Consider the following 21775-nt stretch of genomic DNA (forward strand, 5'->3'; position numbering starts at 1 on the left):
GAAAGATGGGAAGTCTAGGTTCAAATGTCTGCAGCATTTTCTTCCTGGTTTTATTCAGCCATGGTGGAGAATATAAATATCTTCAGTAATGAAGTTCTTGCTGTTGAGAATTGTTGAGACTATTATCTTTTTAACAACTACATGAAGACAGGTTAGGGATCTATAAAGGTTCTAATACACTTGTTATCTTTTGTGTAACACTGGATTAAAGGCCTGTCTCCAGCCTCAGGGCTTATGTTCATAATCTGTGTGTGTGTGCGTGTGCGTGCGTGTGCGTGTGTGTGTGTGTGTGCGTGCGTGCTTGCGTGCGTTCGCTATTACAGTGTCCTGGTTAGCATCGGAAGAGCTCGTGCATTCAGGTTTTACTTGGTGCTAGTAACAGTGGGTGTAAGTCTTACTGCTCTCCTTATTAACACTAACACATACATGGTTCATATCTATTTTTGTCTATTATTGGGTTAATCAAAATAAAGTAGGGCATAAGCTTAATTTTTAACTGCTTGGGTCTACTTGTGGTCAGATTTTTTTACTTAAAACCAGAATTGGTTCAAAGTGTTAAAAACAAATTTTACCTCTACTGTCACCATCGCTGTATAAAGCAGCCTCAACCTATGGGTTGCGACTCCTTTGGCAAACCTGTCCCCAAAAGCATTTACATTGTGATTCATGACAGTAGCAAAATTACAGTTACAAAGTAGCAGCAAAATTAACTCTATGGTTGGAGGTCACCGCACTATGAAGAACTGTATTAAAGGGTCACACCATTAGGAAGGTTGAGGACCTTGGCATAGAGGCTTCTCTCCTTGTCTTAGGATACTCTATCTGCCATAAATAGTAAGTGACTGGCTCACACTCACACGTAATGAAGCCAGAGTGTTCATCAATAACATGAAATGTTACTATTTACTATTCTTCTTAGGTCAGCTTAATTTTACATCAGTTTAAAGTTAAAGAAAAGCTGCTTAACTGTTAGTGAAGAGTTCCTGTATAGGTCATACATAGTGTCTTATGTTATTAGTATAGTTAGACTACTGTAGTATAGTATAGTATAGTATAGTATAGTATAGTATAGTATAGTATAGTATAGTATAGTGTGTGTGTGTGTGTGTGTGTCTGAGACATGTAGTGAAGCAGTACTTACTCCATTGCTGAAGTCTGCCTTTGATTGATATCTCCATAGTGTCGCTCTGTTCTCTCTGCTCCCAGAACTTACCCAGAACATCTGACAGTGGTGTCAATAAGGCATTCCATTACTGTCACAGTTCTGACTCTTGCTCCCATTGATTCTCAGTGTGAAGAAGCTGACCCAGTGTTCTGTGGAATGTGTACCACTTTGCTCATTGTCAAACTGGGGTTGCAGGTAGTGGGAAGACCTCACAGATGAAGTGCTATGTCCTCAGCCTTGTCAAGGTGACAATCTGTCACCACAGCTCTTCACCCTAGCACGCACCTGACTACTTAACCGCTTGAGGAGTTCAGTTTATCTAATATTTATCTAATATTCTGTCTCCTTATGTTCAGTCTTCAGAAAGAAGTTATTACATATAGCCCATCCTTGAGGGCGGAACATTTGTGTATATTTTTTGGTATTATTAATGTGAGATGTTTTTCTCTGCCTTCCCTTGTTGAATTACTTATCTCACTGTTTACTTCATTGTGGGCCTGTAATGCACATTTTAGAGTGACTGTGCTCTCACTGTAGAGACTCCCACTGGGAAGGTCTTTCATAAGGTCTCACACCTTGGTGATGTTTGAAAGTTCTTTATGCATCGTGAGATACTCATCCAGTACCCTGCCCTGTGCCCTAGTCATAATATTGTAGTCTGTTTTTTCCAAAGGATCCTGTTTCCCCTTTTTCTCTTCTTTGATTTATTCTTCAACATATAAAAAATGGGTCTTAGGGTTGGGGATTTAGCTCAGTGGTAGAGCGCTTGCCTAGCAAGCGCAAGGCCCTGAGTTCGGTCCCCAGCTCCGAAAAAAAGAAAAAAGAAAAAAAAATGGGTCTTGGTCATACCCTCTTACGCATGCACTCACACACACACACACACACACACACACACACACACACACACACACCCTCCCACCCTGGTTCCTGTTACCCACCAATACTTCAACAAGTCATCCTTCACTTCATGTTCCCTGCCCTAACTCTCTGGTGACTTTTTCTTATACAAATAAATATAACTACAGTGAGTTTTCCCCTGTAGTGACCATGTCGTGTCCAGGAGAACTTTCCAGAGTGTTCCTTCCCACTTTTCATCTCCTGCATCCCCCATGCTCACTCGTCTGCAGTGTTCCCTGAGTCATTTGTGCACGTGCACACGCGTGTGTCTGTGTGTGTGTGTGTGCGCGCGCGCACACGCCACCCCCCCCAGGAAGGACACAAGATTGGCGGGTGGGGTTAATCACGGACCACACTGGCACCTTTGTACACATTGCTATGTAGGAGGCGTCTTGACAGCATGACCTTGATTCTGTATCTGCTTCTTAGAAAAGTGGAACATGTTTCCCAAGGTCAGGATTTAATTTGATACTCCCTGTTAATAAGGTTATTGATATCACTTAAGACTTCTCTAAATAAGTCTACACAAAGATCTAGTGTCACTGATTGTAAATGTGCTCTGCATCCTTGGAGTGGTTCACTGGAAGCAGGGTGGGCTTTGGACTTTCCTACTCTTATGATGGGACACAGGGCACTCTTTTAGCTCTGGAACCAAGTAAGTTCACTGCCACTTGGACCTTTTTTTCTCACCTGTGAAATTGAGGATTAAAACTTACTTTGTTTTTATGCTATTTAGGATTTATTGTGAAAATATGCAGGTTTTTTAGTGAATGTAAGATTTTTTTAATTTTTAGGCATTTAGAAAATAGAAAAATTGCAATTTCAAATTGTATGTGGCAATACTGCAGTTTATATAATTTGACTTAAAGTTAGTGTAGTAAGGTTATAATTTCAAATAAAGGTTAACAGTCTAAAATGAAATTTGAATGAAAAAAATAGCCTTTGAATACAGGCTATTTCTTTGAATATTTCTTTGTTACATATCCCCATCTAGGTCCTGAGGGAGGCAAACAAATTAGCAGAAATGGAGGAACCAGCCCTGCTTCCAGGAGAGAACATCAAAGATATGGGTCTGTAATGCTGTTTACATTTCGTTCCTTTCTGTCCGTTCATTCTCCTGTAGAGTGCAAGACTTCTCCCTCCAGCCTGCGTGCTGCCAGCCCAGACCCAGAGCTGTTGGCAGCGATCCTGTCTGGCTGCAGGAAATGTAGGTTCAGTGCTATTCTTCTTAAGTTGTTGCCGAGCTCTGTGAAGAAGAGTTTTATTATTGTGAATCACTTCATTCAGCCACTGTTGTTGGCCAGCTAAAAACATTATACAAGCGATTTTTATTAAAGTACAGCATCTTATTTTCTATTTTTGTAACTTTCTTCCTGGAATAAGTTCAGGTTATCTTTCAGATGACGTCTTTGATGTTCATTGCAGAACAAGCATCTGTGTGCAGACAAGGCTTGCGCTATGCTTCGTGTTCTTGCCATGCTGTTCACAAAGCAGATATTCATAGATTTGGGGAGTGGTTTCTTAGCTAAGTAAAGTAAGCACCATCTTTCATGCGTTATCACTGTGGATGCTAAGTGATGGGAGTCGTGCCATAGTGATCTTTAGGGTAATATTGTGGGAGAGACAGTAGCTTGCTTTGGTGGATGAGGACACTATAGCACAGGGAGCTTCTTAGCTAATAAAACCATAGCCCAGCTTATACTGGTTTCTTTCTGGTATTTTACCATCAGTGCCCTGGCTGCTTGCATTATAGTGTGTGGCCTTACAAGAGTCTTCTATTTGCTGCTTTCCTTTAGTATCACCATGCCCTGCGGTGTCACCCACAACCGGTTTCTTTATTGCTTATTTTTTCAGTTAAGAAACCTACTATCTCATTAGTAGGTTTGCCCACATATGGGTTAAATGAGTACAAATGTGCGTTTCAACCTGAGCCTCCACCTTCCTGCATGTAAACCAGTGCCTCCATCTCGGAACCAGGCCTAACTATCCATGTATCCCATCCCAAATGAGGACGCTCAGACTCTGTCTACATTCCACCTCAGGGTTGCCACCTCTGCTTCTGCCTCGTTATAACTGTCTTCATGTATACAGCACATGGAGGTGTTTGAATATATTAGTGCAGATACCTACGGATGACGTGAAGTGGACATAGTTAGTAATGATGAAGAGATCTCATACGTGTTGTGGCCATAGCATATGCATGCCCACATACACATACACATAAGTAAACGTGATAAAAAGCAGACGTGGTAGTAGAAGCATTAAATGCATGCCGTGGGAGTTTATTGTCTCAGAGTATTATGGCCTGGCACTCCCATGCTTTAGTTACTCAGCCTTAATGAGGAGTCCGAGACTAAGCAGACTGCGATATGTTAGTGCTTTAGCTTTGCTAAGACATAGCCTAATGTTCATGGTAAAAAGTTTTTAGTCAAAAGAACTGAGTTCATCTTATAATAATTATTGGTTCTGGAATGCTGAACAGTTCATTTACTTTTCTGCACATTTAAATTCTCATCTAAAAGTTGTTAGAAAATGTCTTCATATATATTCACATACACATGCATCTGATTGAGGCTAAGTCACACATACACAGGTGAAAGCTTTCCATGAACTAAGCACTGGGTGACCAGTCTGGGCTGCTTCTGCCCTTCACTCTGCTCTGCATGCCACTCAGAGTCTCCTTTCTCCCTGGTTGAGCCAGCTAAAAGCTCTCTTTGTCTGCAGTGAGGGAGGCTGTAGAACAAAGCCGAGACCAGCGAGAGACCAGTGTTGGGAGTGGCGGTTGGTGTGGGCCTCTCTGTGTTTGCAGAGCCCTTACAACTTTGGAAGCATGTGCATATGCATCCACCTTCTCTCCATGCCTAGGAATGAAATACAAGAAGGACATCCTGTAATGGCTGCAGGATAAGGATGCCACTTGCTTTTCCTGAAGAAGAAACTGGGTCTGATGTCATCCAGAACCATTTCAATGACACTGATAAAACTTTTTAAATTAAGTTACAAGATCATAATGACAACAAAATCTGTCTTTATATAGTGATGGGCTTAAATAATTTCAGAAATTTCTAAATGAAACAAACATTGGAAATTGATTAAGAAAGTGTACCTCATATTTCCTGGGGGGTTTGACATGGAGTTTAGGACAACTGTTAAAAGATTGGTTTCATTTCAAATCCCATACAAACTAGTCAGCCCTTCAAATTGATTGATATGAAACCAAAGTCAGGAAGTTTTAGGGTCTTACAGATTGTGTAGGTTTTTGTCTCCTCCAAACTCCCCTTGGAAATTTGTAGAATCTTGTGGCTCTTAAGATTTGACCTGCATTTCCTTGGGGGAATATAATATTTTGCCCTAATAATGGCATGGAAGGAATTTATAATATTTTAAGATTGAAAAACCCTGCATTAGCTAGTTGGTGGTGGTGCCCGCCTTTAATCTCAACGGAAGCAGGCTGATCTCTGAGTTCAAGGCCAGTTTGATCTGCAAAATGAGTTCCCGGACAGCCAGGGATACTATAGTTCTTAGATTAAGATAAAGTTGGAAGTTTAGATTAAGCTTCTGAAGGATTTTTTTACACCATTTATTCTCTGATTTGTTACAATTAGCCAAGCAGTCAAATTACTTTTATAAAATGCGTAATCTGTTTTTAACAGCACATAGTGTCAAGTAAACTGTGGCTATTTTGTCTTTTCAGCCAAAGATGTGACTTACATATGTCCGTTCACTGGTGCTGTACGAGGGACGCTGACTGTCACAAATTACAGATTATATTTCAAGAGCATGGAACGGGTGAGGCTTTTGTCTATATATTTGTGTGTGTTTGGTATGTTTGCTTACTTCTGGTTAATTGACTTATTTATTTTTGAGACATAAAGTCTTAAGTATGTAGTCATAGCTGTCCTGTAACTTGCTATGGGACCAAACTAGACTCAAACTCAGAAGTCTTCCTGCCTCATTCTCCAAGTGCTTGGTGTAAAGGTTGCTCCACCACTCCCAGTTCACTTCTGGATAATATTTGATTAAAGAATTTCTGGTTAAGATTTTTAACATTTTGGGGAAGCAGGTGTCCTGTTCATGTTATTCAAGCACTTTGCAGTTTTTTATAAGTTGTTTGTTTTCTTTTCATCTTGCAGGACCCTCCGTTTGTTCTAGATGCTTCTCTTGGGGTGATAAGTAGAGTAGAAAAAATCGGTGGTGCATCTAGCCGTGGTGAAAATTCTTATGGCCTGGAAACGGTGTGCAAGGTAAATTTTACAATCTTGGTATGGTTGTATTTGCTCTAGAGCTGTTAAATAGAACCTCTACTTGGAAACTGGTCCAAGTGGATTACATACTAAAAATGTATTCTTAGGGTAGTGAGTGTTATTCACTGTTAAATCACATGGCATTTTATACCAGGACCTAATCAACATCTTTGCACATCTCTTTTTTTGTTATTGTTGTTTTCTAGGATAAGGTCTCTGTTCTGGAACTTGCTCTGTAGACCAGGCTGGTCTCAAACTCATAGATCCGCCTGCCTCTGCCTGCCACGTGTGTGCTGCCACCACCTGGCTTGTGCACATCTCAATTCTAGACCGCATGACTTCTGTTGCATTCTCTCAGTGCCCTAAGAAAAAGAGACAGTATATATCATCCAGAGTGTTTGCATATGTTCATCTTAAAAGTTTGTTGAATCTCCTGTTAAAATTATTGACTTAGTCACTAGTATTTTCTTTTTTTTCTTTTTTTTTTTTTTTGTGGTTCTTTTTTTCGGAGCTGGGGACCGAACCCAGGGCCTTGCGCTTTCTAGGCAAGCGCTCTACCACTGAGCTAAATCCCCAACCCCTAGTATTGTCTTGATGTCAAGGTTCTGAGTATACTAGCTCTCATCCATGTATATCGTATACCTTGCTTCTTGGTATTTCTTTAGCAAGAAATAGTACATAAAGTTTCAGGAAGGCTGGCTTTTGAACTCATTGTAGATAAGGTTTTTTGTTTTGTTTTGTTTTGCTTTTGTGGATCTGTACCATTATAGTTGGATCTTTGCTAGAGAGCAGTTAACCAAAGAGGTGATCTGAGGGTCTTCACTAGTCATAGAAACGTACAGGAGGGCACAGTGTACAGATGTGTGTTTTCACAGAAGAGTACAGATGCTACTCATTTGGCTCAGATTTGCAGTAAGCTATTTGCATTGAAAATACACCATGTGTTGTCTCTGTGTGTGGTTTTTCTACGTTACCGGAGTGTTCTCCTACCGTCAGGAGTAAATCCATTGGTCAGACTCTGCTGGCTGGATGGGTGCTGTGTGACACATAGTGTCATTTCGGGGTGCTCTCAAGGATACAGTCGTCTTTCTTCCCTGGAATGAAGTCTAAAATTGCTTGTAAAATGGAGTGTCAGTATTAAAAACAAACAAAACTGTTTCTTTTTTTTTTTCTTTGCTTTTCTTTTTTTTTTTTTGGAGCTGGGGTCCGAACCCAGGGCCTTGCGCTTGCTAGGTAAGCACTCTACCACTGAGCTAAATCCCCAACCCCAACAAAACTGTTTCTTATAAGTATATCATTTTATATTGTACAGTACTGAGTAACAGAGTAGGGTACAGCCTCATCTCAACAACGATGAAACTATAACAAAGTAAATTCAACTTTTGCCTAAGTTAAAATACTTAAATAAAAATGGATATTTCAAAATCATTTTTAATGTCAAATGTTTTTACTAGGTGCTAGGCCAGCATAAATTTGGCTTCTAATGTCACTGTGCCTGAGCATGGGAAGTGGCTGAGGACATACGCAGAGGGCTCCCAGGATCCAGTGTAGGCCGAGTCTGGGTGGGCACAGCCAGCTCTAGGCGTGTCATTGCAGTGGAGGAGGAGGAGGAAGTAAAGGCAGGCCAGTCCTGTCTAGCAGAGGAGACTTGAAGTGAGCCCTAGGAAGAAGAAAAGTAAGAAGATGATCACTGTACATGATAGAAATGATAACGACTGATTGTGGTTTTTATTTTTAAAAATTAGGTTCTGGGAAGTAAGCTACGCCCTGTGCTTATGAGACAAGCACTTTATCTACTGAGCCATCTGCCCAAAAAGAACAAATGTTGATAGTGGGCCTCTGTCAGTACTTAGGTCATTTTCTTCCCCTTTGGCCGGCCGAGCCGAGAGCCCAGGAAGATTCTCTGCCATGTAGTGTGTGCTAGGTTTCTTCTGCTCCCAGTTCATTGTTCTTTGTTTGCAGGAGCTGTTGTTGTATAAATGCAGATCTTCCCTTTACCCAACATTTCCAAGTAACCTCATTTGTTCATTAAACAGAAAGAAAATGATTTAATTAGACGCTATATCTTTTCTAGGATATCAGGAATTTACGATTTGCTCATAAACCAGAGGGGCGAACAAGAAGATCAATATTTGAGAATCTAATGAAATATGCATTTCCTGTGTCTAACGGCTTGGTAATGTTTCTCTCTAATCCATATTGTAATTGTTAGTGTGAACACACCCAGCTAGGTTGTCCAGATGCTACCTTTTATGTTCCTGATTTGACACTTAGCTAGAGGCTGTCTTGTGCCTAAGGTCCCCTATGTGACACTCTATAAGTACCTGTTGATTTCTTGGGAGGAGGAGCAAACTGGAGCTTGAACCCAGGGCTTTATACATGGTAGGCACATCAGTAACCAAGCGATTTTGTTTATGTGTCTTTATTTGAGACAGGCTGGCTTATATAATATTTTTTCATCAGGATATTTCTAGGATAAAAGCTTATGTAGTCTTCATTAGAGTTGGAAGTCTCCCTGGGGAGAGCTGGCAGTGACTAGGAGTCTGGGACAGTCACTAGTGTAGCAGTGTTTTAGCTGTGCGAGGTTCTCTCAACTGCATGATAGCGCGTCATTCACCCCCAGTCAGAGCCAGTGCACTGAATTTCTCCTCTGGGCTGCAGTTATCCTTTGAAACACCATAGTTTTTTCCTAGTTACATGTTAAAAAGCTTACATGCAGGGTATGAAAAGCTTGTTCAGTGTCAGAGCACACAGTACAGACTTTAGAGCCACTCGGTGCTGCTGGCTAGTGATGGGCCCGTTACTTCTGCTGCGAAGTACCTTGGAGATGTCATTTATTACTTAGAGTGAAACCTATAAAAGGTGCCAAAATATTTAAAGGATAAAGTATAAAAGGTTAGTGTTAGCATTTGGTAAATTTTATAAGTTGGTCTTTGGATTTTCTCTACTTTTCAAAGCATATAGAGATATTTAGTGTTGTAAATTAAATAGTAATTTCAGTCATAGAACAAACTATTTAAATACAAACTATTCTTACAAATAAGTAGATCAAAACAGAAGTACTTTTGGGACATATTTCTGATTCATTACTCTCTTAAATGTTTTTAAACTACTGTTTATTTTGTAGCCTCTTTTTGCTTTTGAGTATAAAGAAGTATTCCCTGAAAATGGGTGGAAACTGTATGACCCCCTTCTAGAGTACAGAAGACAGGTATGTGCTTTTCTGTCCAGCTCTTGTGTTCTGTTGTGTCTGTCTATTTTATGACAGACAGTCGATCAAGGTAAGGAGTTTTTTCAGTGTCTCTTCCTTTTGTTTTAACTGGAAGCTAATCTGGTTTGGTGGATTTCTTTTCATTTCCTTTGAGTTGCTTTGAGAATATACTAGTGACCCTCTATGAATTTTTATCTAGTTTATAAGTATCAGTTTGTGTAAAAAAGTGTTTTGCTTAGTATGAAGATGAAAGTGTGTGTAAACTGTAATGTTCTTATGTCATAATACTATTCATTCAGCTTTTTCATTTTAGGCACCCTGTAGTTTATGATATAAAATAGTAATGGTACTGCTTCTAATTTACCTCTGCAAAGTTTTGAGTCCATTCTTCACAGAGGATAGAGAGATACATCCCCTTGTGCTAAGGTCAGCATTCGACTTACCTTAGTCAATACCTATCCATTGTAACTTGGTGTTTGCATGTGTGCCTGTAGGGATTGAGTTCATGGTTTCACATGTGCTGGGCAGACACTCTACTACTGAACTATATCTCCCTTTTACATGTATTACTGTTGATAGCATCTCAGATATTTTCTGCTCAACTTTGATGCATTTAAACTTGATGAGTATTTATTAATGGTACATGTGTTTTTCTTAGTTGAGGCTCTTTCTTCTGTCTTTTTGAAGGAATCATCTGGTATTTCTTTGGTATTGTTATTGCTTGTGCTCGAGTAGGGAAGGTACTGGCTAGTTTTCTTTCTCACTGATGATGTCAGGATGTAGCTATGCCTGCTGCGTCATAAACTGTGTCTGCTGAGGGAGGGAGGGAGGGAGGGAGGGAGGGAGGGAGGCTAGGGGAAGAATTTGCTTAGTGTGTGCTCTGTATGTTACTAACATTTTGCATACTGATTTTATTTACTAAACCATGTGGTAAACATAAGGTGTAAAGGTACTAAATACCTGCATAGCAGGGGTAAACTGAGGCATGGGAAGGTTAAGCAGTTTGTCCGTGATAACAGTTATTGTTGTAGAAGGTAGGATTTGAATTCACAAGATACAAGCAAACTGTGTTTCAGTAGGTAAGTTAGTATTAGTCTGACTAATGAAAAATAACCAGTTTGTACAGTGAATGACGAGTTAATGTCAGATTACTGTAAAGTTCACACGGAGACATAGAGTAACTGTAGAACATCAAACCCACAGAGACTTGAAGGTAGCTAGAAGAAGTAGATTACCCTGGGTTGGTGAGATGACGTTCAGCACACAAGCCTGTAGACTGCAGTCTAACCCCCAATGCACACAACAGGGAAGCAGAAAGCCAGCTGCACATAGCTCTCCTCTGGCCTCTAGGAGGGCCATGGGACCTGCCTTACCCTTCCCGCCCTCTCCATAATGACAGCAGCAGCAGCAGCAGTAGTAGTAGTAGTAGTAGTAGTAGTAGTAGTAGTTAGTAGTAGTAGTTAGTAGTAGTAGTTAGTAGTAGTTAGTAGTAGTAGTAGTAGTAGTAGTTAGTAGTAGTAGTTAGTAGTAGTAGTTAGTAGTTAGTAGTAGTAGTAGTAGTTAGTAGTAGTAGTTAGTAGTTAGTAGTAGTAGTAGTAGTTAGTAGTAGTAGTTAGTAGTAGTAGTAGTTAGTAGTTAGTAGTAGTAGTAGTTAGTAGTAGTAGTAGTAGTTAGTAGTAGTAGTTAGTAGTAGTAGTAGTTAGTAGTAGTAGTTAGTAGTAGTAGTAGTAGTTAGTAGTAGTAGTTAGTAGTAGTTAGTAGTAGTAGTTAGTAGTAGTAGTTAGTAGTAGTAGTAGTAGTAGTAGTAGTAGTAGTAGTAATCGGTTTCTTTTTACTATTTTAAAGCAGAAGGTTGGCTGGCAGGTTGTTAGTGGGAGCTAGAGGGTGCGGTGACCTGGTTGTACGGTTACGTGTGCCACTTGGTAACTATTTGCCAGTCATTATATCCTGCAGAAATGGAAGTGGAGTAAGAACATTTGCTGACAGAGTGCTAGGGACCAGAGAAAGCTTTAGAGGACGTAGACTGTGTCTGCACAGCAGCAGATCGGTCTCATCACTGCCTGAGACAGCTCTTGTGAGAGCAGGTACTGTGTCTGTCTCTTCCCACCCTTCCCCGGATATGCTTAGCAGAGGCTCACTACTTTGTTAGTGTCTAATGAGTTAACAGGCTGACTGATATTACATCTGGTGCCACGTGACTGCAGACCCCCACATTAAAATGTGTCTTCTAAAACCCTGGTCGTCACTATTTGAACAGTTGTAAGATGTGGGTAGTAGTGATAGGCGAAAGTAGCTTACGCGGCTACTAACCTAGAGTCAGTTATAGTTTTAACTGACAGGTTGTCTTGTGTCTTTGTATGTAGGGGATTCCAAATGAAAGCTGGAGAATAACAAAGGTCAATGAACGCTATGAACTCTGTGACACATATCCTGCCCTCTTGGCCGTGCCAGCAAACATTCCTGATGAGGAACTCAAGAGAGTGGCATCCTTCAGGTCCCGGGGCCGGATCCCAGTAAGTGGGCGGAGTAGGCCTCTCCATGGATCCAGGGGATAAGCCGTAGCCTCTATGTGAGGGTGCTGGATACCAAGTTAAAGGGTGAAGGTAAAACAGTATTGCTAGCTCGGAACTCAGCCATTAGCTCTGTGTACTGGTTACCATTCTGTATCTTGTGTGTTCTTTAGTTACGATGAAAAGGACAGTTAGTCCTTTTCCCCCACTGAGTGCAAGAAAGTAGGAAACCTTACAAATGTATCATATATAACTATCTTAAAAGAGCAGATGAAATAGTTTTAGTTGCAAATGTAGATACTGAGGACTTTACAGTTTTGCTGATACAGTAATAAACAAACAAAGCAGAGTTTATTTAGCTCTGTTTAGTGATCAATGAGTTTGAGAAGTGTCTGATTAGGAATTAGGTAATCTCTGTAAAGCATTTGGCTAGAAATAAGGGTCTTCCTCGTACCCTGAAGGCCTGAGCCTGTTTTGCCAGGCATCCGTACAGAGACTGCTCTCTAGGAAGCTTGGAAGCAGGGACACAGTAGGTATATGTGACCATGTCCTCTCTTTCAGGTTTTATCATGGATTCATCCTGAAAGTCAGGCCACAGTCACCCGCTGCAGCCAGCCCATGGTTGGAGTGAGTGGGAAGCGCAGCAAAGAGGATGAGAAGTATCTTCAGGCCATCATGGACTCCAATGCCCAGTCTCACAAAATATTTATATTTGATGCTCGGCCAAGTGTCAATGCTGTTGCCAATAAGGTGAGGTTTTCTTTAGTAATTAGTTGTCACTAGTCTCGTGTTACTCAAGGCAGCTGAACTTGTCTGTATAGTAGCCTTGTAAAGAAGTGGTCAGACCTAAGGAGGTAGTGATGGGCATCACATTGTGCTGAGTTGATGAGTGCTTAAGTTCATTTTTAAGCCTTTCAAAGACTATTTCATCTGTATTAAAGAAAAATTAGTTAATGGGGTTAGCTAAGCAAATGACAAAATGCTTTAACACACCCCAGAACCTCTAGCATCATTAAATTTTGCTTTTACTTCCAAACCTGTGTAGTTGTATTACATCAATGAAATACAACTGAAGTGTACGTTGACCTTTTTGTCCTCCTGCTGTGAGTGGCGCTTGAGTGATTATTCTTAGCTTATGAGAATGTTCCTCATTCTGCATCTGCATAGGTTTCAAGAGGGCCGTGTGAGTCCCAGGTGTTCTTTTAGGGGAGACGAGGGAGGATCATGACATCCAGAGTCCTTACAGCCTGTAAAGCATGGTTATTTTATCATCTTTCTTGTCAGTCAAACATAGGTTTTATTGAGGATAAAACTCCAAGTTCGTCCGAAAAGATTTGTAACGCAGAATTCTTTCAAAGAGTATTTATTAATTTGAATGCCAAAAGTTGCAGTTTTCCAAAGCAGACTCCTAAAACTATGTATCATTTGAACTACATTTGTACCACAAATGTCAAACAAGTGTCACCCATACTTCGTCATGGTTTTTTCTTTACACCACTGAACACCAACACTCTTCTTTGTTTACGTTATCCTTCTTGATATTTTATAGAATGTGATATGTGAATGACCCTTATAGCCAAGAAGTCAAATGAATTCTCCAGCAAGTGCTGATTTTCCTCTCTAAAGTCTGTGCATTGAGTAAAAGCAGGAGTTAGATTTAGCTGTGTCTGAGGAAAAAGGACTAGAAGGCAGCAACTATGGTAGGGCAAAGTGTTGATGATCTTGTGTTTGACCGCACCCCCACCCCCATTCTTTAGCACCACACACGTGCTCTGTTGACGTTTTCACAGCCAGGTGCATTACTGTTGTAACTGCTCCTGCAGCCAGGATCCCATTGGAGGCACCACTCTGTTTGCCCTGCAGTCCCCACACCATCTTTGTGTCACAGAAAACCATGTTCAGTGGCTTGGGAGTCTTATCTCTGGACTCCTCTTGCCTGTCCAGCCTTTTCCTTCCATGTTACCTGACCACATCATAGTTGGATTGTTTCTATTTTATCTCCAAACCTGAGATGAACCTGGGGTTCACACCTGAGATGAACCTGGGGTTCACACCTGAGATGAACCTGGGGTTCACACCTGAGATGAACCTGGGGTTCACACCTGAGATGAACCTGGGGTTCACACCTGAGATGAACCTGGGGTTCATTCAGATTTAGGTTCCGTTTGTTCTGTGGCTGCTGCTGGTCCTTGGATGCGAGTCACTTTGCCTAGTTTGGGTTGAGGTCGTTATAGCCATTGCACTGTTGCTTCCCATTCACTGATGGCAGCCAACCCTGGGGCTTTTGACAGTCTTCCCCACACTGCCCTATGCTTGGGATCTTGACTTAGTCGTTCAGCCAGTTTTAAATGACTGTCATGCTTTTTGGTTTATCATCTAATCGACTTAAAAACAATACTTAGTGGAGACCGAACTCTTAGTGTGTTCACAGCTCGTCGTGGCTGTGGGTTCTTTATTACTTCCATCCTGCTTCTGTAGTGGGTTTATAAAGTAACTACAGCCATGATGAGGACCCTAGCGTTTCCTGTCTCTGTGCTGGGCTTCCGCATCTTCTGGGATTTGTTGCAACCAAATTGCTTTGCAAGTTTCTCTGACCCGAGTGTGAGAGTTGCTGTTAGTGACTTTTTATATCCTGAAATGTAAGTGCTGCTGTGAGCACATGCCAGTTCCTGAGAGGCATTGTGAGAGACCTGCTTCCCCTAGTGAGCCTCCCATTGTAAACATCCTCCAGCAATCTTCCAGATACCAGCCAGGGAGCAGGTATACCACACACAGCCTACGGGTGGCATACCATGTAAAACCCTCACATCCGTCTGCGCTCTTCACAAGTTGTCATTAACAAGTACTACTGACATTTGACATTAAGTTCTGTGACAATCTTGAATATACATTACTCTGTAGATTAGACATCTGTCCCATTTCTAAAATTAGTTTGGAGTAGAATTCAGAGGCACCATAGTCAGGGTCATGTTAGTGTAGTTGCTCTAGTGTGCTCATTTGTTCTGCTAAGGCTCTACAAAGCGTGATTATGTATGAGTTAGGAAAGACAAAATTTTTTTTTTAAGATTTATTTATTTTTTGTATACGATTACACACACAGATCCCATTACAGATGGTTGTGAGCCACCATGTGGTTGCTGGGATTTGAACTCAGGACCTCTGGAAGAACAGTCAGTGCTCTTAACCGCTGAGCCATCTCTCCAGCCCGAAAGACAAAATTTTTAACATAAAATGTAATATTAACTTGAGGAAATTAGTTCGTCTTTCCCTACAACAGTTTGTTTTGAAAAGCATATATTTTCTTTTTTGTACATTTGAAGAGAGTAATGTCAGTGGGGTTCTCTTATACTTTTTAAAATTTAAAATGAATTAGCTGCTTATAGTGTAAGCAAACTATGATTGCTGCTAATCTTGTCACTTAACTGGAAAGAAGGCTAGTGTGTCCATGAGGGCATTTTGAGAAATCAAAGTTCTGACTTGACAGTAGGTTAATGCATTTGAGTCAAACTTTAGATTTTGGAAAGTTGTGGAGTATAGAACATGGCGCTGGGCTGGGGGTCAAGCTGCTTGGAGCGCCCCCTCTGCCCTCCTCTTCTCCTCACCCTGGCTGGCACAGGAGAATGGTTTTCTTCTGCCATGCTCTTTCCCACGGTGAGCATCCCACTTCAGAAATGTGGGACCTGCCAGTAAAACTGGAACTGGAAGTGAAGTTATCCTCCTCAGATGAATCCTTCCTTGAGAATTTTGTCACAGCAACCGGACACTAACTTGGAAATCATTATGGCTATAAGAAGTTTTGTCTTCTAATTAAATGTGAAATGATGTAAAGAGCAGGTTGGATTATTTATATGGAATTTTAATTGATTATTTCAGTAAATCTGAAGGAAATGTTTGCTAGGTTGTAGATAGGATTGATAGGCACGGGACGTCTTTACAATGCTGATGTGCTGGCCACATAGGCTTAGCACGGCTCTGTGTCAGAAACAGTGGGAGGCTCATGTGTTTATTCCAAGTGGCCTGAGCTACTCATGCTCCCCACAGGGTCTCCTTATGTATAGCAGGGGTCTTCTTATGCTGTACACTTTAGGATAGAACTTTGTAATGGATAAAGATGGTTATGCACTCTTATGACTTTCTGTGATGTGTGCCCTTTTCTAGGCAAAGGGCGGAGGTTATGAAAGTGAAGACGCTTATCAAAATGCAGAACTCGTTTTCCTGGACATTCATAATATCCATGTTATGAGAGAATCATTACGGAAGCTTAAGGAGATTGTGTACCCCAACATTGAGGAAACTCACTGGTTGTCTAACTTAGAATCTACACACTGGCTGGAACACATCAAGGTGTGTATTTGCTACTCTCTCTCAAAGCCTCCATCCCTGTCTACCTTGGCTCTTGGGAACGTAGTAGGAAGGACTTGCTGGGTAGTGGAGGCAATGACTGCACACTCAGGTCTGCAATGGCTACTGCTTGTTTCCTCTTTCCCGTCCATCTGCATTCTCCCCATCCTCCAGATAGTGTGCCTTTCACTTCTGAGTCTTCCCACCTTGTATCCAATTCCAGTCTTCTCTGTTCTCAACTCCCGTCCATTTAATATGCTGTTCCTCATTTATTGGCCTGTTTTTGAGACAGGTTCCAGGCAGTCCTTAACCTCAGACTCTTGGGATTATAGGCATGAGCCTTGGCACCTGCCTCCTTTGTATTGATTGTTGATTGATGCTTCTTTCCCTGTGACTGACAGAAGTCTTAATCTGTGCAGGTCATATATCTAACAGAACTGTATTAGTTTATTTTAAGAAGTGCTTAACTTTTTTTTTTAACTTTCATTGTAAAACTCGTTTCCAGCTCATTCTTGCGGGGGCTCTTCGGATTGCTGACAAGGTGGAGTCTGGGAAGACGTCTGTGGTGGTGCACTGCAGTGATGGGTGGGATCGCACAGCTCAGCTCACGTCCCTGGCCATGCTCATGCTGGATGGATACTATCGAACCATACGAGGATTTGAAGTCCTTGTGGAGAAAGAGTGGCTAAGCTTTGGACATCGATTCCAACTAGTGAGTAAAGAATTCATTTTACTGGGTTTGGTCATTGTGTGCTCATGTGTGCTTGTGCATTTGTGTGTACCTCAGAGGTGGTCAGTTTTCTTCCCCAGTTACTTTCTACTTTAACTCTAACTTAGAGACATGATCCCTCACTGACCCTTGGGAGGCCCCAGATTTGGGGTAGGCGGCTAGCCAGCCAAACCAAGCGATCTGCCATTTCAGTCTCCATGCTGGGATTACAGCATGCATATTGGGCCTAACTTTTATTTAGGCATTTGGACCAAACTCAGGTCTTATGTTCTTGTGGCAAATACTTTTCTCACTGAGCCACCCTGAGCCTCCATTTTTAATTTTTACATGTATCTCGTGCAGGGTATAAATTTGGCCATTTACTCAGCAAGTGAAGTCATAAGAGTACTATATTTGGTAAAGTGTTAGAGTGTGGGGCATTTGTTAGTTGTCTGACCTTGTCTCTTCTGTGATCCCTGCCTAGAAATTAAACTGTCACTAATAGTCATGGTGCTGTCCCTCTAAATGAGGCTATACAATACTGCTAGCTTTCCCTGTGGGCTTGTGAGAAGAATGACAGTGGTACAGATACTAATTCAGTTATACAAACAAGTATTACTAATATAGATCAATGCCTGAGGTAATTTGGAACTAAAGTAATCATGTAAAAAAAATCTGGGGTCTTAATGGTTAAGAACACTTGCTCTTGTAAGGATTTCATTTCATTTCCAAGCCCTCAGGTCTGGCTCCCAAGTGCCTGTCACTCCAGAGGATCTGACTCTCTTGGCCTTTGGGTGTCAGTCTTCATGTGCAGATACACTTATACACATAAAAATAAAATAAGTTTAACTACAATTTAACTCCTTTGGACCAAAATATAGTTTCCTATTTATGCTTTCCATAAACTTGGACATGATAAAATTTTGAGCCCTGTACTATTCAAAATTTATTACATAAAACTGGTGATACATAGTCTAGACAAGCACTCTACCACTTAAAAAGTGTTGAGACATGGGGGTCTTGCCAAATTTCCAAGGCTGACCCTACATTTACTTTACAGTTCTACTTGTGAACCTCCAGCCTTAGCTTCCTGTCTGTGCCACTGGGACTAGGCTCAGATTTTACAGTAAATTTCAAAATTAAGTCTTGAGAGTGTTAGTTGGATTAAAGTTTTTGTTTAGCCATGAATCCAAAGTTTATACCTCAACCAGCTAAGGTGTACCTACCAAATTAGTACTTAGATTCACTAACATGTCCAGAAGCACGCTCGTACCCTTTCCTGAGGCCATGGTCCCCCTTAGACTCCCTGCTGGGATCTCTTCGTGGTGATGGAATGAGGCATCCTGCTTCCTTTTGGAGACAAAGGGAAACATTCGTTGTTATTCGTCAGTACTTGGCCAGAGCTGTGTCCCTACATCACCCATAAGCTTTTCAGGATGCACATCCTTGCTCTTTTTCTCCTGTCCCAGCTGTGTGCCTATGTTAGTTACTTAAGGCTGTCTACACGTGTGGTGCCCACAGTTATCTCAGTTATTTAGGAAAACAGTAATGTCCTGAAGAGAAAGCTCTTCGCCTTTGCTTTCTCATACTGTGCCATGGGCTCGTGCCCTTCATTAATGGGATGTTAGTGGCTTCTGTTCTACATGGTATTGGATGGATGATGAACAAGGCAAGAGTTGAATTAAGGGAGAAGCCAGAACATTAGAGGCCTAGAAGTCACTGAGGGATGTGGGTCTTGGTGTCTGCATGGATGCTCTTTAATCCTAGTCTTTAGAAGGGTTTACTAACAGTATTTGTAAGGAACTCCAAGGAACTGGCACTTGAAATTGGTTGGCTCTTTTGAATGTGAACTGTCACATAACATTAGGCACGGTAGGCATCTCTCCCAATAGCTTACATTTCCCAGTTTTCTCTACACAATGATGTACTTACCAGAAAACTCTTTAAAACAAATTCTTCCTTAATGAAGAATGTAAAGGAAATTTTTCCTTTCCTATGTAGGTAGACAGTATCTTTAGTAGCATTTTTGGAGAATTGAAGGATGTTTTGAACTCTGTCAAAATTTAGCAGATATTTACTTTATATAATGTCTTAAAGGTTGTGAAATCCAGGGGGGTGGTATTTTTTTGTCCTTTGTTCCACAGAAAATACTAGCTCACAGTTAAACAGAGCCTCTCGATCTGTCTGTTGTTTTGTTCCACTGTTATCAGAGGCATAGGCATGTGGTTGTATCAGAGAAGTAGATAAGGCAAATGTGTACTAAAACGCTAATCTTCATCTGATTAGCAACAAATGCTGTCCATTGTACTTCACTTTAAGGAAAACTTCAAATCCTCAAGTCTTACGATCCATACTTAACGCTAAAAATGTTATTTTGTTTCATCCTGATGCACAGGATAATAGCAGATGAAATGTGTACCTTCTCGGTTTTATCACAGTAATTAAAGTGTTTATTTAATAACATTAATTTTCCCTGCTTTGCTAACAATGATACTTGTCTAAGAACACTGGACATTCTTCCTTCAGTGGTGAGCATCTAGCGAGATGGAAGACAGTCTGCTGTGGTCCACCCCACTGCCCAGTTTGACAGCTGACAGCAGGACACATTTGCACCAGGAATACCAATACTGCACACTGGGCAGTGTGAACCAAAATAACATCTTAGGACTATGACAGTATCTTTTTACACTGAAAGCTGCCCCAGAAGTTGTATACCCCAACTTCTTGAATGGATCCCTGCTTTGTGATTTTCCACTTGCATGGGTGGGAACCCATTTCTGTGAAGAGCAGATCCAAGTACTTCTGAAAGTTCTTGAGACTCGTGCTATATAGTTAGGTGCCCTTTGTCCAGTGACTGACCATAAGAAATGTCTTACCACAGAGAAGTGAAATCTTTAAGACAAAAATCTGGGCTCTTAACGACTTTCTCTGTTTTAGAATCTAGGTTTCATTTATTAAAGTAGTCATCTTAAGTTTGCATATGTGAAGATATGTCTCTGCTCAGTAGAGTTGTTTACTTTATAATACTTTCAAAAGATGTTCTGAAGAAATTAAAAGTACTGCCCAAATTATACTTTGAGAAAAGAGCAATGTAAGAAGTGAAATATCCTACATGTGACACTTCTTTGTCTTTGCTTCAGAGAGTTGGCCATGGCGATAAGAACCATGCTGATGCAGACCGATCACCTGTTTTCCTTCAGTTCATTGACTGTGTCTGGCAGATGACAAGACAGGTAAAACACGTCATCTGCTAACACCCTGCCCACACATCTCTAAGCTCAGAGTGGTCCTGACTGGCTTATGATTCTTAGATAGAATCCCAGAGATAATAGCTGTTGTAATTGTTGGGTATTAAAACTTGTTTTTTAGGGCAGTATTAATAAACAATTAATAAACACTTGGATTCTAGTGGCATCTTGCACAGGACACTGATAAAAATTAAAAGTATTCCTCCTTTGAAATGAAGTTCTTTGCTTACTGAGAGTTCTGTTTCTTTGCTAAGGAAGATGAACAAATAAACTACATCAAATTTCAGCCAAAAATAAGCACTGTTTTGAGCCATGTTAAAAGGAAGAAGTGTTAGGGCAGAAAGTGTAAGGCAGGGGTGACTTAGGTCCTGTCAATCATGGAGCTATTAGAAACCCTTTAGCCGCCTTTAGGCAGCAGACTTGTTTGAAATAGTTGTGTAAATGACTCAGTCTAGCAAGGTTCATGATAGGATACGGAGTTGTAGGGTCTGAAAATGGCTTAGCCAGAAGTAGGGTTAAGCTTTTAGGCGCAGTTTCTGTCCCTGGAGACATGCCAGTAAGACAAGTAAGGTACGGCCCAGCTGTCTGGATTGGTAAAATCCAGCCCATAACCAGGTCACCAGGTGTGACCTGCGAGTTAGAACTGATTCGGGTGTTGTTTGGGTAGGATGGGAACATGATGTTTAAAAATGTGATATAATTCTAAATCAAGAAAGGGGCCCAAAAAGTTGAAAGGAGCTCATAGATATGTTAATCACATATCTAAAGAAGGCTTAGCAGTAAACTACATGTCCCTATAGCTTTTAGTTAGGTTGAACAGAGACTTTCTCTAAAATACGAAGGCAGTATTTCCTAGGTCATTGTGGAATGTTTTACACAAAGCTCATAATTAATAGATTTACTTACAAATAAGTTTTGGATGGTTTTGTGATATTAATAGGATTGGGTTCAATTAAACCTTTACTACCTCTGGGAAGTCCTTAATTCCTTTGACAGCCCTCCAAAAATGGCTCCAAAAATTGAATTACCCACTGAGGGTGAACTCAGAGTTGCACCAATGCTACCAGTTGTGAACTTTAAGAACAGGTAGGTTGACTAGTAAGTTATCTGCACAGCTGTAGTTTACCGCTGGTACTCCTGTGTATATGCTGATGGCCTTTGCTGGGCACATTTGATAGTTTTAATTCTTAGAAATAAGACATGTCGAAAACTAAAAGAATGCCAGACTCATCAGAACTGTTACATGTCAGAAATCAGTGGCTGGCAATTATAGTGTCAAGGCAGAGCAAACACAAAACCATTCAATACTTACTGCATGAGAGAGACTTTACCTTGGGAAGGAAAACAGATAATGCCACGATAGCTTAGGTAGTTTTAAATGTCTAAATACTATAATAAAAGATCTACTCAGGATAAATGTGCGTGAAAAACGTCTCAAGTTTGTGGTGCT

General features: G+C 40.9%; 1 protein-coding gene across 9 annotated transcripts in view; it reads left to right on the forward strand.

Moving 5' to 3' along the window:
- The window catches only part of Mtmr2 (myotubularin related protein 2), a 50667-nt gene that overhangs the window by 25857 nt on the left and 3035 nt on the right, over nucleotides 1–21775 (forward strand). For 7 of the 9 annotated variants that reach the window (NM_001108123.1, XM_087561655.1, XM_087561654.1 and 4 more), the window contains 10 exon segments: nucleotides 3057–3132; nucleotides 5757–5851; nucleotides 6196–6306; nucleotides 8381–8482; nucleotides 9434–9517; nucleotides 11881–12030; nucleotides 12589–12777; nucleotides 16186–16371; nucleotides 16874–17080; nucleotides 20218–20310. In NM_001108123.1, the coding sequence (NP_001101593.1) occupies nucleotides 3057–3132; nucleotides 5757–5851; nucleotides 6196–6306; nucleotides 8381–8482; nucleotides 9434–9517; nucleotides 11881–12030; nucleotides 12589–12777; nucleotides 16186–16371; nucleotides 16874–17080; nucleotides 20218–20310 (1293 nt within the window). 9 annotated transcript variants of the gene reach the window in all.

Source organism: Rattus norvegicus, chromosome 8 (genome assembly GCF_021556685.1).
Source record: "Rattus norvegicus strain SHRSP/BbbUtx chromosome 8, alternate assembly SHRSP_T2T, whole genome shotgun sequence".
Classification (NCBI taxonomy): domain Eukaryota; kingdom Metazoa; phylum Chordata; class Mammalia; order Rodentia; family Muridae; genus Rattus; species Rattus norvegicus.